We start from the raw sequence: 21084 nt of genomic DNA on the forward strand, positions 1-21084 counted from the left end.
GCAGTTAGCATAAGGTCAATGACGGGGACCGTGGTAAAACATCACACTGCCACATCATACTCTCCAATGGAAGACAGTCTTTAAGTATTTAAAAATATGTCAACTACAAAAAAGTTATATTTGAGTTCTGTATAGATAGTGTTTGGGATTTACCATGCCAAGTCAGCTGATAAATTTGAACCTTTTCTACGTTCGTTCTGTTACCAAGAATTAAACACTGGCCCCTCAACAACAACCTGGACGTCACACGGTAGCTAGCTAGGCTAGCCAGTCATGTTGTTATCCAGCAATGAAAATACGGCATTGAAAGTAACGGCATTGTTATAAATAATATTTAGCATTTAGTGACTTGACAGAAGATTAATTGTTTGGTAGAGTTAAAGTAGTTCTGGACTTATTGACCAGCAAGCTAACCGAATGAGTAGATGAAACCGCTGTTTGATGGAGTTGAAGTTAGCTAACTGTAAACTAACTAACTAACTAACTAACTAACTATCTATCTATCTATCTATCTATCTATCTATCTATCTATCTATCTATCTATCTATCTATCTATCTATCTATCTATCTATCTCTAAAACTATAATTTAGGCTAAATGGCTAACTTGCTCTTTTAAGTAGGTTGTCTTAGGCTCGTTGCTGTTGGTAGAATATTGTGTAGTAGACGTTGTAATCAGTGTGTTATGGTTCTGTATGTTCATGACTAGCTCATAGCATGGATGGGATTAAAGATGCATACCAAGATGTCCAACCTGTAACGCTGCGGCTCACAGAGCAGAGCGTCACAGCTCGGCTACACTGCAGCCCTGCTAAGGGCATTGAAACGCACTTGTCTGCCATGGTCGAGGCCTTTTTAGTCGAGGTGTTTCGCTGTCGGCTGTGCCAGTTCACCAGCAGTCAGAAAGCCAGAATCAGCAGTCATGTGACAGCGAGTCATGTGACAGTGAGGCGTTCGTGCCACCTCTCCTGCCTGGAAAGAGAAGACCAGGAGAGCCTGGCTGTAGTTATGAGATCTGACGAAGGATCTGAGCTCCGGAGCAGCTCTCCGTACGACCTCCATCCCAGCTCAAAGAGCGCTGAAGACCAGATGGACATGGAGCGCATGTCATTCTTGCTCCCGATGTACGGAATGCTCCAGAACGTCAGTCCACCCCGGTGCGACGTCGGCCTGAGCTCCAACTCGGAAGGCAGTCTTCATGTGGCACAGACGTGCGAGGTGAGTTCAAGATGAATGTTTGAAAGGGGCTCTTTCTCCGATAACAGTCTCGTTGTCATCATCTCAGTGGGCCTATCTTTGGTTCAGGTGAGCACTCTGTTCGAAGAGGACAGGCGTGGAGAAGACAGTGAGGAGGAGAACGTCTTCCAGCTGGAGGACCCCGAAGATGGACTGTCTGGACCCCTGTCTGCCAGAGTGGCAGAAGACCAGGATGAAGTAACGGCCCAGTCGGCTCATTTGATGACCCTCGGACTGTGCCGGATCTCTAGTGCCAAGTGCCCCCCTCTGCCCGGAGCAGGCCAGGACATGTCGGACGCCGTGGACGACAAGCAGCCCTTGCTGACCGTGGCTGAGATGCAGAAGCTGCCTGAGGATGAAGGTGGGGGGGGCCTGTCCTGCGTCCTCTGCCGGGCGGAAATGCCCAACCAGGGTCTGCTGGACGTACACCTGAAGTGCCACAACGGTGCCCTGAGCTTCCGGTGCCCGCGCTGTGACTGGGCCTCGGCCGAGTGGGTAGATATGGAACGTCACTGGAGGGCTCATGGAAGGAAGCGGAGCTCGAAGATCCACAAGTGTGGCATTTGTCCCAGGAAGTTTAGGAGGGCGGAGTCCCGCGACGCTCACGAGAAGAGGCACAACCGGCGTGCCCGAGTGCAGGCTCAGTCGGGTCGTGTGGCACGATACCCGCTGTGTCTGGAGTGGTGTCGGTCGGAGAGAGGTCTGCAGACCCACCAGCGATGCCACTCTCAGGGTGCATTTAAGTGTGTGTACTGTGAGGTCACAGGTAAAATAAAATTACTCATGATGTTTGAAGTCATTAAACAGAAATTATCATTGCAAACAAGTCAGAAAGGTCATGGTTAATTTTTCTTGGTATTTTCGTGTTTTTTTCTCTTTGATTATGTAAACATGGCTAAATTTGTTTCCTAGAAAAGTCATGGAGGAAGATACAAAAGCACATTCGCAGTCAGCACACAGAGGACGGTGACGGACCAGACCAGCAGATGTCTTACAACATGTAAGTACACACAGAACCCAAGAAAACCAGCCATACTGTCATCACCAACTAGACAGAAACTGGTGACTGTTTTACTGAGTGTACATGGATCTGCGTGCAGCCTGCCATGTTCTTCTGCCATGTTCTTCTGCCATGTTCTTCTGCCATGTTCTTTTGCCATGTTCTGTTGCCATGTTCTTCTGCCATGTTCTTCTGCCTTGTTCTTCTGCCTTGTTCTTCCGCCTTGTTCTTCCGCCTTGTTCTTCTGCCATGCCCCACATGACTGTCACTCTCCACAAATCTCCACAAATCAAATCAATCCAGTTATTTTTCCTGCACACAGAGGAACCCTTAAGTACGACCATGAGACATCAACCAGTTTCCCAGAATGCCACAGAGGGGTGCAGTGGGAGGCGTGGGACCATGGGAGGAAGATGAGAGTGAAACCCAAGGCAGCAGGAAGGAAGAAGGGTGATAAGGACAAGAGGGAAGGAGACGCTCACGTTAAGGAGATGAGTGGATGTCTGAAAGTCCCTAAACGGAAGGAGTTTTGCTGTACTCTGTGTGACAGGTGACAGACATGTATGGTTTACCTGCAGTGCTATAAAGTATTCCTAACACATACATGACTTTAATGAACTTTGGTTATTAATTAGTACTTGTCACTGCCTGTGGTTGTCTGCATGGTTGAACATATCTTATAAATGTATGTCAATGAATGTGAAAGTGTTACCAAAATAATTAAAAAATATTTTTCTTGGTTTATACATAGAAAATATGACAGTTAGGCTTAATGCAGTTGTAATGGATGTATACAGAGAGATTTCTTTGCTGGAGGGATCTCAAGGTTCTCCAGTTAGCGCTCATTGGAGATGTCTGTCTGACTGTGAGTCTGATGTGGGTGTGTTGACAGGACGTTTTCCACCAAGCTCACGCTGCGCCGTCATGCGGGCATCCACCAGGGTACGAAGCCCTTCGCCTGCCCACACTGCCATTACACCACCCGGCTGAAAGCCTCGCTGGTGCAGCACCTGCGCGTCCACACAGGTGAGCTCACACCTTCACACATTTCTGAGGTATCAAATCACTCTAAAGTCTTGTTCTTTTTTATATTGCATCTTGCAGCAAGGTTTAGATATGAATAGTGCCTTCCTGAAGTATTAGGTTCCATTTAAAAGTCATGACAGATGACACTTACAGACTTTGTGCCACAGATTTGTGTCTGGTTGAGATATGGACTGATTTGTAGAAAATTCACCTTTTTGTTTTTCAGCCCCTTCTGTGTTCATTTGACCTTGTTAGTGAATCTTCAGTCCTAGGATATAAACCGTGTCATGTACTGTCCTGTGACCTTCTGACTGGCTTTAGCAGATCACCATGTGCTCCCAAGCTCTAGTTTTTTAGCAAACTGAAACAGGTTGTGTTGTGTTATCGTTTATTGCATGATTCCTCTATCCATCAGTTTTACCAAGCTGAGAAAAAGCTTCCACATTTGATCTCGGTCACTCTGATGCTTTCTGGAAAAGTAGACGTGCTTTGATTTGTCTTTTCTTCAGTTATATCGACTGTCTAGTCACCTTTCTATACAGACCTGACTGATGCACCTTCATCCCAGCCGCTGAAATCTACAGCTCCTTCAGAGTGATTTTTGGGCTCTCCGGAGCTTCCCTCACAAGTCTCCTTCTGTGTGCTCGTTAGGGTTGCGTCTTGTATATTCCAGTTATCAGACTAATTAACATGCAGTTTCTTGAACTCCTAACCTGGGCCTTTATAAAGGTATGCAAGTGTGGGTGAAAGGGTGTTAAAAGAACACTTTGTTTTTATTTTTTCCCTTTTCACCCCGTGAGTGAATGGTGGCATGAAAGAGTCGTTAAGAGACTTTTCCCACAGGAGCTGTGGCAGCGGCGTGAAAGACCCGCGGCCGGGGCCGACAGAATCGCAGCTGTGCCCCTCGCTGTCATGATGTTGCATGCAGCCTAATAGACGTGTGTTCAGGAGACCGGTTCCCTGGCAAAGGTTGCCATGGTGTTTGGCTTTATTCACAGGAGAAATTTTTTTTAAATCTTTTTTTTTCTTCCTCTCCGTTTCTCTAGGTGAGAAGCCGTACAAGTGTGCCCAGTGCTCCTACGCTTCTATCGACAGGAGCTCCCTACGGCGCCACTCGCGTACACACACACAGGAGAAGCCTTACTGCTGTCAGTACTGTCCCTACAGCAGGTAAACACTCACACACGGCCGTGCCATAACTCATCCTCGGCTCTGTCTAGGGTTGGCGCGTGTCGTGCTAACCCAGAGCCGCAACTTCTCTCCTGGCAGCATACAGAAGAAGAGTCTCGACCTCCACTCCCGGCGCCATCACACTGGAGAGTCGTTTGCCTGCGCCATGTGCCAGTACACCACGCCAGACCGCCAGCTGCTGCTACGGCACACGCGCAAACACCACGCCCATGATGGTTAGCCTACGCCCCTGACAGCTCACCACGCCCCTGAAGGTTCGCCATGTTAGGCATGAGAGCAGATGGCAGTGGTTGCTCGGTGGTTGGGGTTCTTGACTTGTGGTTGGGAGGTTACTGGTTCAGGCCCCGCCGCTGTTGGGCCCCTGAGCAAGACCCCTAACCTTCACTTACTCCTGTATAGGTTTGCGCTGCCTGACAGTATCCTAGCCAGCACCTGTCGGTGGTGTTCCCTTTTGGTCGTTGATGGCGTAGCAGTCAGCAGTGGTATTCTGTACCTCCGCTGTGTGTGTGTGAGTGAGTGTGTGATTCATTACCCAGCAACCACAATGGGTCTGTCAAAAAAAACACAAATAATAATACTAACAAATACAAAGAGTACTAAATGCTAATAAAACATTCACATTTTTACTGGGCTTGATTTTTGGTGATTTGTTGCACAGGTTATTTTTTTGTTGGTTTTTTTACAGAGGTTTTGAAGTTCAATTGTATGATATCTTGTATTCCTGGTGGTATGCATTGTGTGAAATGGAATAGTGGTTTTCTACTTTAATGTGTCTTTTATGAAAATTAAATATTTTTTTGCTTCTGTAAGTCAGTTTGTTATAGAAACAGCTTTTTGCTGTGCTATTATATCCTAATTAAAAAATGAAAATGACAATGTGTGTGTGTTTTTTTTTTTAAATGTTATGGTGTGTGACACACCATAACATGTATTAATTTAAAAAAAACCCCACACATTGTAATTTCGGTGCACAATTGTACCAAATTGTAAGTTGTGGGCTGTTGGATGTGGCTCTTCAGTGACCGTGTCACTACCACCAATCCAATTCAACCGGGATTTTCGTCTCAGGTGTCTTACTAAGTCACGTCACGCAGGTACACAGAGGAAAATGTTGAAATGTTACCAAATTTGTCACCCAAGATTTACATTTTAGCTCTGTTCTTACAGGGTAAGACACTGTAGCTTCTAGAAAATAGGATCGTCTGTTTCGGCTCATTTATAATGAACAGCTAATTAAGCACTGCAGTGGAGTCTACAGGGAGTGTGTGCAAATATCCCACCAAGTCTCATGCTCCAGGAAACAGATGAAGGCAAAGTTCCCTTACATGACTGCTACTAACCGGAGTGAAGTTAAAACAGCGAACGAGTGCGTGATGACCAATTTGCTATAGGATCTCTGTTCATTTAAAAGCGTTGGAGTTTTCACAAAGCGAAGATCTGACCTCAGTGCACCAACTGTTAAGTACTCAGACCCTGGCAGGATGACGGAGCTGGGGTAGAGTTACTGTCGTTGCCTGGTTTCTACATTGAGGACTGTTGGGTGATTGGACTTAGGCGCTCAATAGAGGAGGATTTCTTTGAGATTCATACTAAGTGGTCAGACAACCGCATAACATATCGGCGAAGGCGTGATTCTGATTTTGGGGGTCTACTGTAAAAGTTGAGAAAATCATTACCAGAAGAAGGAAGGAAGGTGTTGTGAGCTTTGATGCTTGAGGGTATTGGATTTCTGTCTGAAATTTGTTTATCAAGTGTATCAGAAACTTTATGGCCATACAAAAAGTTTTCTTCTTTTGTCAGAATCTTTCAGCAAGATAATTAGAAATCAGAAAAATGACTTAGAAACCAGATGGACAAAGTGGAAAAAGTACTGAGAACTATAATCAATGTGTCTCCAGAGGTATGAGAACCTACACAGGGGCCTTTTAAACTAACGAGCACCTTTCTGTGTTCAGTATCCTCAGTCCGAGTGTTCGGCAAGGCTGTGAAAGCCCTCCGAGAGTCTCCGGTCTACCAGAGTCCCGTCACCGTGGCAGGTTGGATTTGACGCAAATGTTTGGAAATGACCACCTGTCTCAAGTCCATAATATCCTTTTGTTACTTTACGTCCCAGATATACGGAGGTCCAACATATTCTGCTTGGCAAACACAGAGATGATCCTTTGTGATTCACATGTATCAAGGGGGAGTTCACTCCCTGTGTGTTGTGTACAGTGGCGGTAGGTCAGCTGACAACCTTCTCACTCTAAACCCAAAGTATTAAAGTAACTCGACACAACACGTGTGATGCTCTGTGCGCGCTCTAGACCATTCTAATAATCTTACACTTGTTGCTCAAACAAATGTAAAGAGTAATAAGGAATTAGTCAACTCTCTCTCCCCTTGTTTTCAAAATATCAAGTTCCCACATGCTGCCATGTCCACAAACGAGGTGTGAGACTGGGATCACAACCCTTACTGCTATTAAAGCACACATGTTCAACAGCAGCCTGCAGGTCCTACAGATCCTGCAGATGGACATCCTAAATGAGTTTCAGGACACCAGAGGTATTCTAATTATGAGAGAGACATGACTAACTCAGAAAAGTACTTCAGGTGCTTCTGTAGGTTATTCCTTTATTGGTTCTATTTATATATGTTTAGTTTCAGTCCTTTGTGAGTGATGTTTAATTTAGCTCACCCACATCAATTCATATTCACAGTTTTCCAGCTTGATTGAATTTTTATAGCTTTATAGTTGATGAATGTATACATTCCTCTACATGAGGATTCATATTTCAGTACATGCTCAACATCACTAAAACAAATTAAAGCTGAGCTCTTATTTCAGCATGAGCATTGTGCAGTGTGTAGCTTCCTCGGTCGTTTCTTTAAGGTCTAGTCCATGCTGTGAACATTAACCCCAGGGAAGTGATTGAAGTAGAGCTGGCAGACAAGGTTTGTTTTCTCTCTATCCCCCCCATATGTGTCCTTCTCTCTGCCATTTTAAAACCCAATTTTCAATGAGAGTTTCAGGCCCTGGATGTGTAATTGGACCGGAGAACAGGAGATCAGTAAGAGCGCCCTGATCAATACACATATAAAAGCTAATATTAGGGACACCTGCACCCAATTTTACAGCAGAATTTAAATAACCTGCTTTTTGAAACGAGATACAGTGCAATTTTATACTTTCACACATTTCAATTTTGGTACTTTCAAAATGTATTAATATTAGATTTTTTTGCGTTTCGAGTGAATTTATGCCTCATTTATACCACGAGCCTGCAATCATCTTAGCGCCATGCCACGCGACCGGATTTACACGGTCCCCGGAGCCGCGTGACCGCCGACGTACCGGTCTGAGCTTGTTCCGCGAGGCTAAAAACCAACCGGAGCGGCCTGTGTGCTGGGGGACACAGAAACGTCATCGTGCAGCACCGATCACAAGAAGAAGAAGATGATGATGATGGTGTTTGTATTTAGCATGAACCGGAAGTGCTTGTCCCGGCGCTAACGCGGGCGGGGAGGTCAGAGCCCAGGCGCACCCTCAGCATGGGAGACACCCGCGTGGACTGTAACGTGGTCTTCCCGGAGCCTCACCTTTCAGGTTCGTTACCCCGTTATCCGCGCGTTAGCTGACTGACGTTAGTAGCGCCTCCGTTCACCGGCGCTGTGGCGCGACCGCGTGTTCAACTACGGTAAGATTGTGGATAAACGCTTTTATTTGTGCAGCCGTGTCCTCCCGGCATCGGCGGCCGGAGCGTGACCGCTAATGTTAGCCGGATGTGTTGCGTAAGAAACCATTGGCTTTTACTCGTGCGCGTGTTTCCGCGTTTAGGTCCGCTAGCTGGTCGTTTAAATGTTACACGAGCGTCACGTTGAGGGTAACGCGGGGCAGTTCTTCTTCTCTTTGGGCAGAGAGATACTGGCGCGGATCGAAGGAGCCCGTGGTTCTCCTGCTGGGCTGGGCTGGCTGCAGAGACCGGCACCTCTCCAAGTACAGCTCCATCTACAACCGGAAGGTCAGGCTCGTCTGCGCGAGCGCCGGGCTTGTAAGAGGGAAGCGTCTCACTCATCTTCTTTGTTCATTTCAGGGATGTGTCACTGTGCGATACACTGCCCCCTTGAGGACAGTGTTTATCTCAGAATCGTTTGGATACAAGGAACTGAAAAGCATTGCACACAAGCTGCTTGAGGTCCTGTACGACTACGAGGTGGAGAGCAACCCCGTCCTCTTCCACGTGTTCAGCAACGCCGGCTTCATGCTATACCGTTACATGGTGGAACTCCTGCGGAGCCAGAAGCAGTTTGACTCCTTGTGTGTGGTGGGCGCGGTCATGGACAGTGCTCCGGGGAGTCAGAATGTGCCAGGTGCCCTGCGGGCCCTCAGGACCACGCTGGGCCCCGACGTCCACGTGTTACTACGCTACACCTTCCTGGTCCTGTTCGCCATCATGGTAGTCCTGCTCCGGGTCGTCCTGTATCCTATTACCAAGTACTTCCACAAGAACCACTACGATGCTCTGTTGGAGCGTCCAGCCCCCTGGCCCCAGATGTACCTCTACTCCCGCGCTGATCGCGTGATCAGACACGCGGACGTGGAGCGGATGGTCAGGGTGCTCCAGGAGAGAGGGCTGTCCGTGGAGAGCTTCGACTTCATCGCGCCGGCCCACGTCAGCTTGTTCCGCGACTGTCCCGAGGACTACTCCAGCCGCTGCCAGACCTTCCTGGAAAACTGCATGTCTCGTTTTGAGGGGCCCCTACAAAAGAAACGTGTCCAAGTTCAGCACTGAGACCTTAAATATTTAGTCATATGAGACCAGTCACATGTCCATCCCTGCATATCTTTGTGAAAACTACTGACTAACAGGCTTACAAAGGGGCCCTTTTTTATAAATCCCTGTAAGATAACACCAACTTCTAATGTATTAGAATCTGTATTTGTCTTGTACTGTGAACTGAAAACTGAGAGTACTGAATTGACATTGTTTATTGTAATTGATCTGTTAATGTATTTGACTTAACGTGCCTTCCTGAAATAAAGACTAGTTCTGTTTGATTAAACACCAATTACTGCATTGCAGTGTTTGAAGCAGAAAAGCATGCTAGGAAGTCTAAAGGAAAATGATTCTTTCTGTCAGTAATGTGATGGTTGCGTTGGCTGATAGTTGCTGCTGTCTGTTGGAAGGTACTACCTTAGGACTCATGACAGAGCCTCGTCTGGTCACCTCCTGGCTATGATGGTCCTTAATCACATGCAGAGCATCAGCACAGACACGCAGGTAGCAATCCACTGCCGCAGGGCCAGGCATAGACCGATGTCTCAGCTCCAGGCAGGTCAGATCAGCCTGTTCCCTCTGTAGCCAGTAGCCACATGTCTTTGTATGGAGGGGGAAAATGTCCCCATCAGATGTCTCCCACTTCATAGTTGACATTTCAGTGTGAACCATTTTCATTTTTCTCTGCTAGAAGATCTCCCTGGTACTTCATACATCATCTAAAACACCCAAGTCTGGAACAGGGAAACTCTTTACGAATGGCCATGTCCTGATGAACAGGTTTGGTCTGTCTAGGCAGATGCATAGCTCACGTTTCTTAGGTGTTTCCAATTTGCGATGTGTAGGATAGACACTTGAGCACTGTCCTGAGTTCAACCCAGACAGGTCATACGATACAGATATTAATTAGATCAAAGGGCAGCTCTCAGTGGAAACCTGGCCATTGTGGATGGGCGTTGTGTCTTGCAAGCTCTGCCTCCTCTGTGGAATTCTCCCTCTGAGCACGTGAGCCTCACGCAAGCTGCTCGCTGTAGGACTGTCTCTCTTCACAAACTGGAAACTAAAGAGAAACATGCTTCAACTTTCAGTTGTACTGCATTATTCCAGAAGGGGGTGCAATTTCTCCTAAATCTCTCACAAAGATGCATTGGCAACCCAACTCCCCAAATTCTGTTATTGTTCTGCTGACCTGTTAAGAATAATAGATATACAAAATGCAAAAAGATGTATTATACATATATATTTATTTTGCCTGTTAAGAATTTTATATATATATATGGAGAGAGAGAAACACTTTCACAGCCCCTAAAGAAACGCTGTCTGCTGAAATGTCCTGTCGTCCAGTTTCTCTGGAAACCTTGTGATATTATATATATGAATCGCAATTAACATTTGTGTTTAAAGTGAAAAGATCGACTTATGGCCTTCAAAGAACCTCTATGCTAAACACTTTACTATTGTATTTCATTTCTATGGCAGGGCTGCGTAATAGACGAGCACTGCAGGATGCTTCTGCGTGAGGAGGAGGTAGGGGGAGGGTCCCGGAATTGCCCTCCGAGTTAATGAAGCCTCACAGTGTGATGTAGGAAAATTGTGGTGGAAAGGGGTCAGTAGCCTCTTCAGACTCCTCATCCATGGAAAATGGCTCTTGTCAGGCTCCAAGCATTAGGGAACGCTGAACGCTCCCACTGCAAGCTGCCTCTAAGAAGAATGATTTTAAGTAGTGGCATTTGGCAGTCAGGCAACATTTCCTCAGCTCACTGTAAGTTTCTATCAGGTGGGAGAAAGACCCTGGCCTGTGTTATGTTCCAGATCTCTAATGGAAGACGAGTATCAAGACTTCTCTGTCCTGGATCTCAGATGGTGGAATGAACTTCCGCTGGCTGTCCAGACACCAGAGTCCCTTGCTGTCTTCACACGCAAAGTGAAGACATCTATTTGTGGAATATTTAAATGACCACTGATCCTGCTCCTGTATTGACTAACTTCTATGTTGACTAACTCTAGTACTTATTGTAGGGTATTGTTTATTGTACTTATCGTTGTCTGAGATAGAGTTTATATGTGTTTTGCACTTCTAGTCATCAGTATTGATCCCTGTATTTCTACAGTATTCTAGTTCATTGGTATGTTGGACTCTGACCTACTGTACTATACTAGGATGTATTCTATGAGGAAATGACAAAGCACTTTTGTAAGTCGCTCTGGATAAGAGTGTCTGCTAAACGCTGTAAATGTGAATGTAATGTTCTGCTGGAAGTGCATGAAAACTTGTCATCAAAATAACATCAAAATATTTAATTTATTACAGAATTACCCTCTACTCTGCTCTGCTTTTCTTTTACATGAATCCTGTAGAATTCAGCTGTGTGATGCGGAACCTGGTGCACTTTTCCCACCTTCATCAGCAGATGGCGCTGTCAGCCAGCGCACACGCGCTCTCCTAACAATGCGCGCAGGTGCACGCAGACAGGCACGCGCCCAGGGATGAGTGTGGAGTCTAGAAATAGAAACTTGCCCAGAAACCCAAACGCGAGTGGCTAATTGGTTTCACTTCCATGCAGGTGCGAGTCCAAGCTGCTAAAAAAACTCCTGTCTGACTTTCGTTGATAAAAAAGCGAAGAATAATATAAACCTCTGGAAACGTCCTCATACGCGACTGTAATAATCGGGCTCATGTCATTATGAACTAACCACAACTGTGAAAATACACGACTGCACTGCAGTTAGATAATGACCTCTGACCTTTAAGTAAACGCACATAACCAGATTTTAGCTGATGACAGAGAGCGCGAGCGAAGGTGCAGCGTTTATCTGCGCACGTTGTGACATTTACAGTGGTTGGTCATCAAATGCACGCGAACCGAAAGCCCAGCGATGTATTTCCCCAAATCCGTTTTGGATTTCGGCGATGTCGTCCTCTTGCACTTTGAGTTTAATGTCAGCTCATACATCTGTTTTACACACGTCGTGCCTCATGGAATGACTAAAAGCGAAGCGTGTGTGCAGCTCGTGCGGCATCTCTGCTGGGCGCACGCACAACATCGTCACGAGCACTGCTTAATTCCTGCACCGGTTCTGAAAGCAAATCTGATATGATATCGTCCCCCTTTATCCTGAGGAAATGGGAAATCTGGAGCGATTCTAAGTTATCTAGATAGCCCACGTATCTCAGTCATCTTCCCGGTTTTCTGCGTGAGTTTGAGAAGCACATTCAAACACACTGAAGAATTGTGGCACATTTATGTGGTAAAAAAAACTGCAATTCTTTCTGTGTTGCTTTTTATTCATTTAAATGTATTAGATAAACAAATACACCTCAACATGTTCATTGGACATATTTAAGCAGATTTATAGTAAGTAGTGAGTATCAGTAAATAGTATAATATCAGTTAATTAGAATTATCTTTATAAATCCTGAAGAAATTTATATCGCACTACATAAATATATAAATATATCACGCCGGGCTCACCCCGGGCTCACCCCGGGCTCACGCCAGGCTCACGCCGGGCTCACGACATATTTTGTTTTCCAGCCTTGAATGTGTTGTGTCAGGAAACAGACACATCAGCCCTCATGGCCCTCCCAACAGCAAGGCTCAGTTCTGAGAGCTGACAGCACGCGGGTGGGGACTCCCCCTGACCTGGCACCGTGCTGACCTCGCACCACGCTGACCTCACACCATGCTGACCTCTTCCTGCACACCTGTTTTGGCACAACCAATGCTGTGATGAAGTTCAGTCTCCCTTTCTTCCTCTAACAAGCCAAAAGTGTCCCACTAAGACAGCCCGAGGCCGACACCCCTTATCCCTGACCACGCCCACTGCCACCCATCAAGGCGGGTGAGGGGGCGGGGCCTCTCTTATCCTTGCTGTGACAAAGTTGAAAAAAAGCCTTCAGGAATGAAGACTCCAACACTACAAAGAAGACGCAGGGTTTTTTTGTCAGTCCGACTAACCAATCACAGCTCGCTTCACACCACCTCCCACAACTCTGTCTCCAAATCTCAGTGGAAATGAGAGTGTGGGTGAAGAGAGACCCTGAGAGAGACACACACACACACACACACACACACACACACACAAAATACACACATGCATGCACACACCCCCACATGCACACGCACACACATGCATGCACGCACAGAGACACCCCAATCTCATGATATCCAGGTGAGCACAGCATCTATACACACATACAAACACACACACTGCACTGATGATACCCAGGCGAGCACGGCTTCTTCAAAGTGACTGCGCTCCACGGAGCGACTTCAAGAGAACACCCTCTGCTCCACTCAGACATCCAGCCTGACAAGCGTGGGGTCCCTGCTAAAGCCCCGTCAAATTAGATGTACAAAACAAACCCGGTGGCATCACACACACACACACACACACACACACACACACACACACTGCACTGATGATACCCTGGCGGCACATTCGACTGGGAGTGTACACGCGTGACAAAGTGATGCATGGGTGTGTACTACGGCTGAGTGAAAGCGCGCTTGCTCTGTGCATATATATCTGTGTGTGAGTCTGTGTGTGTTTGTGTGTGTGCACACGGTGGTATGACAGCTTAGGCACGTACATGGAGGTGGTCTTCGAGCAGAGACTTTGCGGCGGGAGCGAGTGTGCGATGGGATGCGTGTGTGCTTAATTTGACGGTGGGGGCCCGGCGCGTATCGAGAGCAGGAGGGACGTCACGCGTCTAATGAAGGGGAGAGGAGTTGGGTCCTGTGTGACAGGAGAGAGCAGGATTCACACAGGCACACGCGCGCTGCAGGCTGTTTGATTCTGCTCTGCCTCGACACTCCCACTTCTCACCCCCCCCCCCCATGCCAAGCAATCCCCTTTGTTATCTGTTCTGGAGAACAAGCTCAATTGTTCTCCAGAAAAGACCAACATAATGAGTATTGTGCTAAAGGAAACTCACTTTAACTCAGTTTGGCTCAAATTGCGCTGGGATGTAATCTTACGTGCAGGGCTCTTTGTGCCGTGGGTATTTTTGTTGTTAACGTGAGGAGTGTCAGGTGCTGTAAACTATCTGTACACGGCACATGTCTGTTGTCTTTCATGTAGCATACAGATACCTTTGAAAAGGCACGATCTCTCCAGCTCTGACGGCCAGACTGAGAGTCTGACTGAGCGCGAGTGCCTGGTCTCTAGAGCTGAGGTTATCTGAGCCGCGCCACACACTTCCCTCAGTGGCTTTGCTGTATCCAGAACCATTACCAGGCTTATTAGATTTTCAGAAGAATGTAGAAAAATTATTTCAAATGCACAATATGCTTTGAAAAAAAAAAGAGAAAAGAAACCGAATAACTGAGGTTGTTCATTTATCTGGCTAAAGCATGTTAAAAAAGACCCTCTGGAGTTGCTGATCAGGCCGGCATGCTGAAACCACACGACTGGTTCAAGACCTCACACCATAAACACAGTCAAGCTGAACGCTGCTGTCAACTTGTGTCGAACATGCAAACTTGAAACGCAATTCTAGTTTTTGTTTGCTGTCAATAGAACAAGTATTCAAAAATTGCTCAAATAATAGACGAATACTCCTGAGGGTATTACGCAAGCTGTCACCTCTGCAGGCAAATTGTTCTGTAAACAATGGGTGTCTCTGATTCAATACAACCTCAGTCCTGACATCATAACAATCTTCCTTGTGCTCTTAGGAGGATGTGAATATGTTTAACTTTGGTCCCATTTTAGTAAAACTCTTATGATTTATGCAGTCGCTGCCACACTAATATCTTAAGGATTTTTCCCGGGAAGCCAATTCATCTTTAAGACTGATGAGAGGAAGTTGCTCTCTATGCAAAACGCATTAGGCCCAAATGAGAACTCTATTACTCAAATCTGGCTGCTAATTCGTTAGTTGGTGCTGGCTAACTGAGCAGATTTAGATATGTCATCATGGTGACGGTGACGTGTCCCCCACCGGCCTCGCTATCATGGAGTGTTTGGGGACTGTGATTCCTGACTACATCCCCTGACACACATCACTCATCTGCATGTCTCCTCACTGGCCCATTACGCGCAGACGATTGGACTCTCTGGGGGGGGGGGCTCAGAAATGTTTGGGGGAATGGGGTGTATTCATCACGAGCTGATTAACACGTAGCATTTTAACTTTCTCGCCAAGTAAGGCGCTTTCACTTTGCTGTAGTGCAGCAGTGTACGATAGTGAGTATTGCATCATAGAGCTACAGTGACCTGAAGACACGGAAATCAACTTTTATTGCGTGGGTGCAGTTGGTCTGAAACAAGACAAACAGTACTCCTAAGGTGGCACAACTCAGGCAGGGTATTTCTACAAAACTTTACAGTAGGAATACCTCCTTGTGCAAGTTTAGGGACTCACGAATTACACGATGCATGGAATCATTCTAGTCTGAAAATACATTTCCACCGAGTTTTGGTGATAGATTTGCATCGACCCACCTTCCAAAAGTCTGTCTGTGCAGGAAGACGGACAATCCCACGTTTTGTCAATTACCGCATGAGTCCGTAAGAGGCACAACACCGACAGAATGACTGGATGGAATGAGGTGTTCAGGGAATGAGCTAATGTGTCTCCGGCTCATGAGCTAACGAGCAATTTCTTGGCAAGATATGCTGAGTGATTAAAAGCAGACAGGAGCACCCTTCATCCTCGGAGTCGAGGTGGTATGCGCTTGGATCGATTTGGCGCAGATCCTGTGAGAAAGCAGAATTCTGTCAGGTTGGTCATTTCAAAAACTAACTGCTAATCTTTTTTCTTTTTAATTGAACAATAGTTCATTGCATGCACTCCCACATGGAAAATTAATTGTAATCGAAGGTACTTAAGTAATTTGTTGCCAGATATCTACATTTTAATCAGAAGATAAATGTGGTAGTCTGAGGCAGTTTGACGAAAAACTAAGCTTTGTAGTCCTGATCAAAGTTGGACGTGCTACATTCTTCCCAGTTTAAATGGGGTCACCTTATTATTTAAGGTTATGAATGTCTGTGGGCCACCAGGTTTCAGCCGGCAAGCTTCCACCTTCCACGTCAGGTGAGCGGAGCCAACGCCTGATTGGCCGATCGGAGCGGTGCGGGCGGGGCTGCCGAGTGAAGCTGCACCTCCTTGACATTCCACTCCAGCAGAGGTCCGCGTGCTGCTGTGTAACAGCACAGCGTGTGCCTGGCCCCACTGATGCCTCGCTGCAGTAATTAAAGAGAAAGAACAGAATGCATGCGCCACGTGTTCAGGCATTTGCATCCAGGATATTGCTCCCTTGATGGCCTTGTGCATTGTGATATATACACGCTTCTATATGTCTGTATTCAGTGACAACACACTGTTGATTATAATGCTTTAATAGTTTAAATAATGACAAAACACAGATTTTCTAGACTTAATGTGCCTTACTGTTAAAATGTGACTTTAACTTTACAAGTTGACTGATTTGAACTTTTATATAAAAGAGCTGCTTAACATATTTAACGTGATTATTTTAAAAATGTTGCTGTATGCTTATAATGGGCTGAAGATGTAATATATATAATATATAATGGGCTGAAGATGTAATATATATAATATATAATGGGCTGAAGATGTAATATATATAATATATAATGGGTCTGTCAAATACCTGTCAGATCTACATCTGCTATGTGTCAGATCTATTCTGTGTCAGATCTATTATGATGTGTCAGATCTATTCTGTGTCAGATCTATTATGATGTGTCAGATCTATTCTGTGTCAGATCTATATCTGATATGTGTCAGATCCATTCTTTCAAGTCAGATGAAACCTAATCTTTTCCATTCTGGTGTAGACTAAGGTTGCAGACACGGTTACATGGACACCAGCTTGTCTAAACCCTGCACCCGGTGATCAGTGCATCTCTAACCAGCCTCCGGACGAGCCAGCGTGCCTCTGCGTCTGTGCACATTTCAGTGGTGATGACTCCAAAACTGTTTCTCCTACTGTTTTTTCCTTCCACTTCCTTGTTCCACACCTCTTACGGGAGTTTTCAGGAATTCAGTGGACATGTGCTTGACCTCATGTGATGAAGAACATTGGGATTAGACACGTACCTGTTTCTCTGGCTTGGTCTTTGGTCCTTGGAGTTTTCTATGGTAGAAATTCCTAGATCAATGTTTTAATTATTCCGGACTCACTTCAGTGTGTTGCGTGTCTCGTACACAGGTGAAAACACCAGCAGGGCCTCAGCTCGCCAGTTCTCTCAGTTCCCAAACTTTCCCAGCTAGCGAGAAAGCCTCCGTCTTCATGTTTACTTCCATGCTCTGACAGACTCTTTATTTTGGCTTCCAAACCAGGCCGATGTCTTCTTCTGTGTAGCGGGGACGGTGAGACTGCATTGCTGGTGTTGTGTGACGGAGTACAGCTAGCTGAGTGGTGCACCGCTGTGACTCAGACATCTACCACATGTTTTCATTTGGACTTTGGGGGTTGGGGGGTGGGTGGGTGGGTGGGTGGGTGGTGGACAATAATATATGCAGTAATGGAGGGTTCTCTGTCCTAGGGACAACTCTCTGTCTGTTACAGGACATCAGAGGTTAGTGTAACTTTTTATGTATTACAGTGTCAGTAAGTTTCTAGGCTGTCCAGTATGTTTTGTCATGTAGTTGTCACTCATGCCTTATCATTCTGATTGCATGTGTAACATGGATAAATTGACCAGGACTAATGATCTATGAAATCTTAGTCAGTCCTGAAATAAACCTGTCCAGAGGCATTTAAGGGAAGTCTGTCCTTTGGAATGGCGACCTACACAAGCCCGAGCTTGTTTTGAATGGCCGATTCTGTACTCATTAATGGACTACGGCTCGTTCCTGCCCTGACTTAAACACAAACGCCATGAATTAAACATGGGCTTTCCTCAACCTGGCCTGCTCAAACCCAGGGCGGCGGGACCTGCCGCTTCGACGGCTCTGACCGTGACTGCCACTGAGAGGGAAATTCATGGCAAGGTGCACTTCACACACCCCCCACCACGCATAAATTACCACCTTCAGCAGGCTGCCAGTGGCGTTAGCACACAGCAAGATCACCTCAGCTGACAAAAGTTAATTTGCACTAATGATGCTTTATTCCTGCCATTACATTAAATCATCTTCGTGCTCTCTGCACCGGGGTGTGCAGGGCTGTTCTCTCCCCTGTGCAATATCATTTAAATAATGGAGACCAGATCTTCCCCTCCTGATTTGTGTAGTATTTTCCTGACCCCTGGCCACAACGACGTGTCCGTCCCATTACACCTTTTCAAACGATGTGCACGAATGTTCCGACGCTTTTTATTCTTCCAGCAGCAACGTTTCTCCAACCCTTTCACCACCACCATTTTTCTTCGAGCTGAAAGCCAGTAGAAGTTTCAGGCGCTCAAACTCCAAGTGGCCAGGAAGCAGAGAAGAGCCTCTACGTCTCTAGTGGAGCACAGACAGGAGGCAGCATGCCCTGGATAACTAGGGTTAGGGCTAGGGGTCAGGGGTTAGGGTTATAGTTAGGAGTTAGGGGTCAGGGGTTAGGGTTATAGTTAGGGTTAGGGTTATAGTTAGGGGTCAGGGGTTAGGGTTATAGTTAGGGGTTCTAGTTAGAGGTTAGGGGTTAGGGGTTAGGGTTCTAGTTAGGGGTTCTAGTTAGAGGTTAGGGGTTAGGGTTATAGTTAGGTGTTGGGGTTAGGGGTTAGGGGTTAGGGGTTAGGATTATAATTAGGTGTTATAGTTAGGGGTTAGGGGTCAGGGGTTAAGGTTATAGTTAGGGGTTCTAGTTAGAGGTTAGGGGTTAGGGGTTAGGGTTATAGTTAGGTGTTATAGTTAGGGGTTAGGGGTTAGGGTTATAATTAGGTGTTATAGTTAGGGGTTAGGGGTCAGGGGTTAGGGTTATAGTTAGGGGTTCTAGTTAGAGGTTAGGTGTTATGGGTTAGGGTTATAGTTAGGTGTTAGGGTTATAGTTAGGTGTTGGGGTTAGGGGTTAGGGGTTAGGTGTTAGGGTTATAGTTAGGTGTTGGGGTTAGGGGTTAGGGGTTAGGTGTTAGGGTTATAGTTAGGTGTTATAGTTAGGGGTTAGGGGTTAGGGTTATAGTTAGGTGTTGGGGTTAGGGGTTAGGTGTTAGGGTTATAGTTAGGTGTTATAGTTAGGGGTTAGGGGTTAGGGTTATAGTTAGGTGTTGGGGTTAGGGGTTAGGGTTATAGTTAGGTGTTATAGTTAGGGGTTAGGGGTTAGGGGTTAGGGTTATAGTTAGGTGTTATAGTTAGGGGTTAGGGGTTAGGGTTATAGTTAGGTGTTATAGTTAGGGGTTAGGGGTTAGGGGTTAGGGTTATAGTTAGGTGTTGGGGTTAGGGGTTAGGTGTTAGGGTTATAGTTAGGTGTTATAGTTAGGGGTTAGGGTTATAGTTAGGTGTTATAGTTAGGGGTTAGGGGTTAGGGTTATAGTTAAGTGTTGGGGTTAGGGGTTAGGGTTATAATTAGGTGTTATAGTTAGGGGTTAGGGGTTAGGGTTATAGTTAGGTGTTATAGTTAGGAGTTAGGGGTTAGGGGTTAGGGTTATAGTTAGGGTTAGGGGTTAGGGGTTAGGGTTATAGTTAGGTGTTATAGTTAGGGGTTAGGGGTTATGGGTTAGGGGTTAGGGTTATAGTTAGGTGTTATAATTAGGGGTTAGGGGTTAGGGGTTAGGGTTATAGTTAGGTGTTATAGTTAGGGGTTAGGGGTTACCTGCCGTTCTCTCCCTGGGCCTTTTTCGAGAGGGGTGCAGCCTTGCTGATGATGTGACCCCCAAGCTTCAGGGTCGTAGCATATATCTACTTATTTTAATTCTTTGTGCTTGTATATGAGTGCTGATCCAGGCTGATTAACCCGTCGTGGTGTAAGTGGTTTATCGTAAGCATGTTATTAGTCTTATAATGATAACCACTAACCTGCAGGGTGAAACCAAAACGAAAAACCAAGTAAGAACTGGCCCAAATGAAACCCTGCTCTGGGGTGCATTATCATTTAACCCTAATGTGTACTGCTGCTCCCGTGTTGAATCAGCTCCTGCTCTTTCTATTCCTGTTTAATTTGATTTGGTAAAAGGAATTAGGCAGTGTGATCCATCTGAGGACCTTACTGGAGCTCCTCAGAGTTCGGCTGGGTTTTCTGGTTTGTTTTGCACCTATTTTTAGTTTATTTGTTCAGCCAATTGTCTAAATGAAAAGAAGGTGCTTGAAACAGATGTTGTACTTGTATCGCATGGCCCCAAGGAGGAGTGTGAATCGCTGTTTGGTTAGATGCTGTGGGGCTGTACTAACAGTGTTTAAAGAATAAATGTAAATATAATGCGGATATAATTCTTGTAAATAATGTAGACCCATATTCAGAGATATTTATTGGTGCTTTGTTCTACACAGATTCTGTCAGATTAAGTGTTGAAATACACACACTGCCCGAGCCAGTATCCTACCCCAGCCTCACCGCTGCCGCTCCGCACGGGAGAGGACTTTCCGGGACCTGGTTTCCCTTTTCCCTATTTTTCCTTGCTCCATTTCTCTTTGTTGTGGAGACATTTTAAATGGAAGAGGCTTGTGTTGAGTTTTCATTGCCTGAGTAAGCAGAACTCAGTCCCGGTCAATGGCAAGACTTCAATCTCATTAGCGGCTGATGAATGAATGGGACGGTAACATTATATTAAACGTAGCGGCTCATTCGCAAACAGGCAGCTTTACAATTGGCCGAGAGTTATGGTGCACATGCAGACGGATCCAGTGGAATACGGCTGTGTTCATTCGTTATCTTTAATTGTTCTTGAGGAAGCTTTTAGTCTGGGTGAAACATGGTTCTATTAGAAAACGATGCTTTCCCATTTAGGGCAAACACACATGAATGATCTCATCTGGA

General features: G+C 45.9%; 2 protein-coding genes across 7 annotated transcripts; both read left to right on the forward strand.

Moving 5' to 3' along the window:
- Positions 1-39: 39 nt before the first annotated feature.
- Positions 40-7778, forward strand: si:dkey-154p10.3 (zinc finger protein 513). Of its 6 annotated transcripts, none has more exons than XR_003410836.2 (10): positions 40-1216; positions 1304-2000; positions 2147-2234; positions 2557-2784; positions 3127-3260; positions 4307-4430; positions 4530-4666; positions 6407-6487; positions 6565-7504; positions 7687-7778. XR_003410836.2 is itself a non-coding variant. In XM_027012811.2 (10 exons), the coding sequence occupies exons 2-10, from the start codon at positions 716-718 to the stop codon at positions 6672-6674; spliced, it is 2100 nt and encodes a 699-aa protein (XP_026868612.2). In that variant the 5' UTR covers positions 40-309; positions 708-715; the 3' UTR covers positions 6675-7670. The 6 variants fall into 6 exon arrangements, 5 of the variants coding, with proteins under 5 accessions (XP_026868612.2, XP_026868613.2, XP_026868611.2 ...); XM_027012811.2 differs by lacking the exon at positions 7687-7778 and having other exon boundaries at positions 40-309; positions 708-1216; positions 6565-7670; XM_027012812.2 differs by lacking the exon at positions 7687-7778 and having other exon boundaries at positions 40-250; positions 708-1216; positions 6565-7670.
- A 31-nt stretch (positions 7779-7809) lies between these two features.
- tmem53 (transmembrane protein 53) lies at positions 7810-9503 on the forward strand. Its single transcript, XM_027012816.2, has 3 exons — positions 7810-8040; positions 8352-8455; positions 8528-9503. Exons 1-3 carry the CDS (start codon positions 7986-7988, stop codon positions 9224-9226), a joined length of 858 nt encoding a protein of 285 aa, XP_026868617.1. The 5' UTR covers positions 7810-7985; the 3' UTR covers positions 9227-9503.
- The last annotated feature ends 11581 nt before the right edge of the window (positions 9504-21084 follow it).

This window comes from Electrophorus electricus, chromosome 18 (genome assembly GCF_013358815.1).
Source record: "Electrophorus electricus isolate fEleEle1 chromosome 18, fEleEle1.pri, whole genome shotgun sequence".
NCBI lineage: Eukaryota > Metazoa > Chordata > Actinopteri > Gymnotiformes > Gymnotidae > Electrophorus > Electrophorus electricus.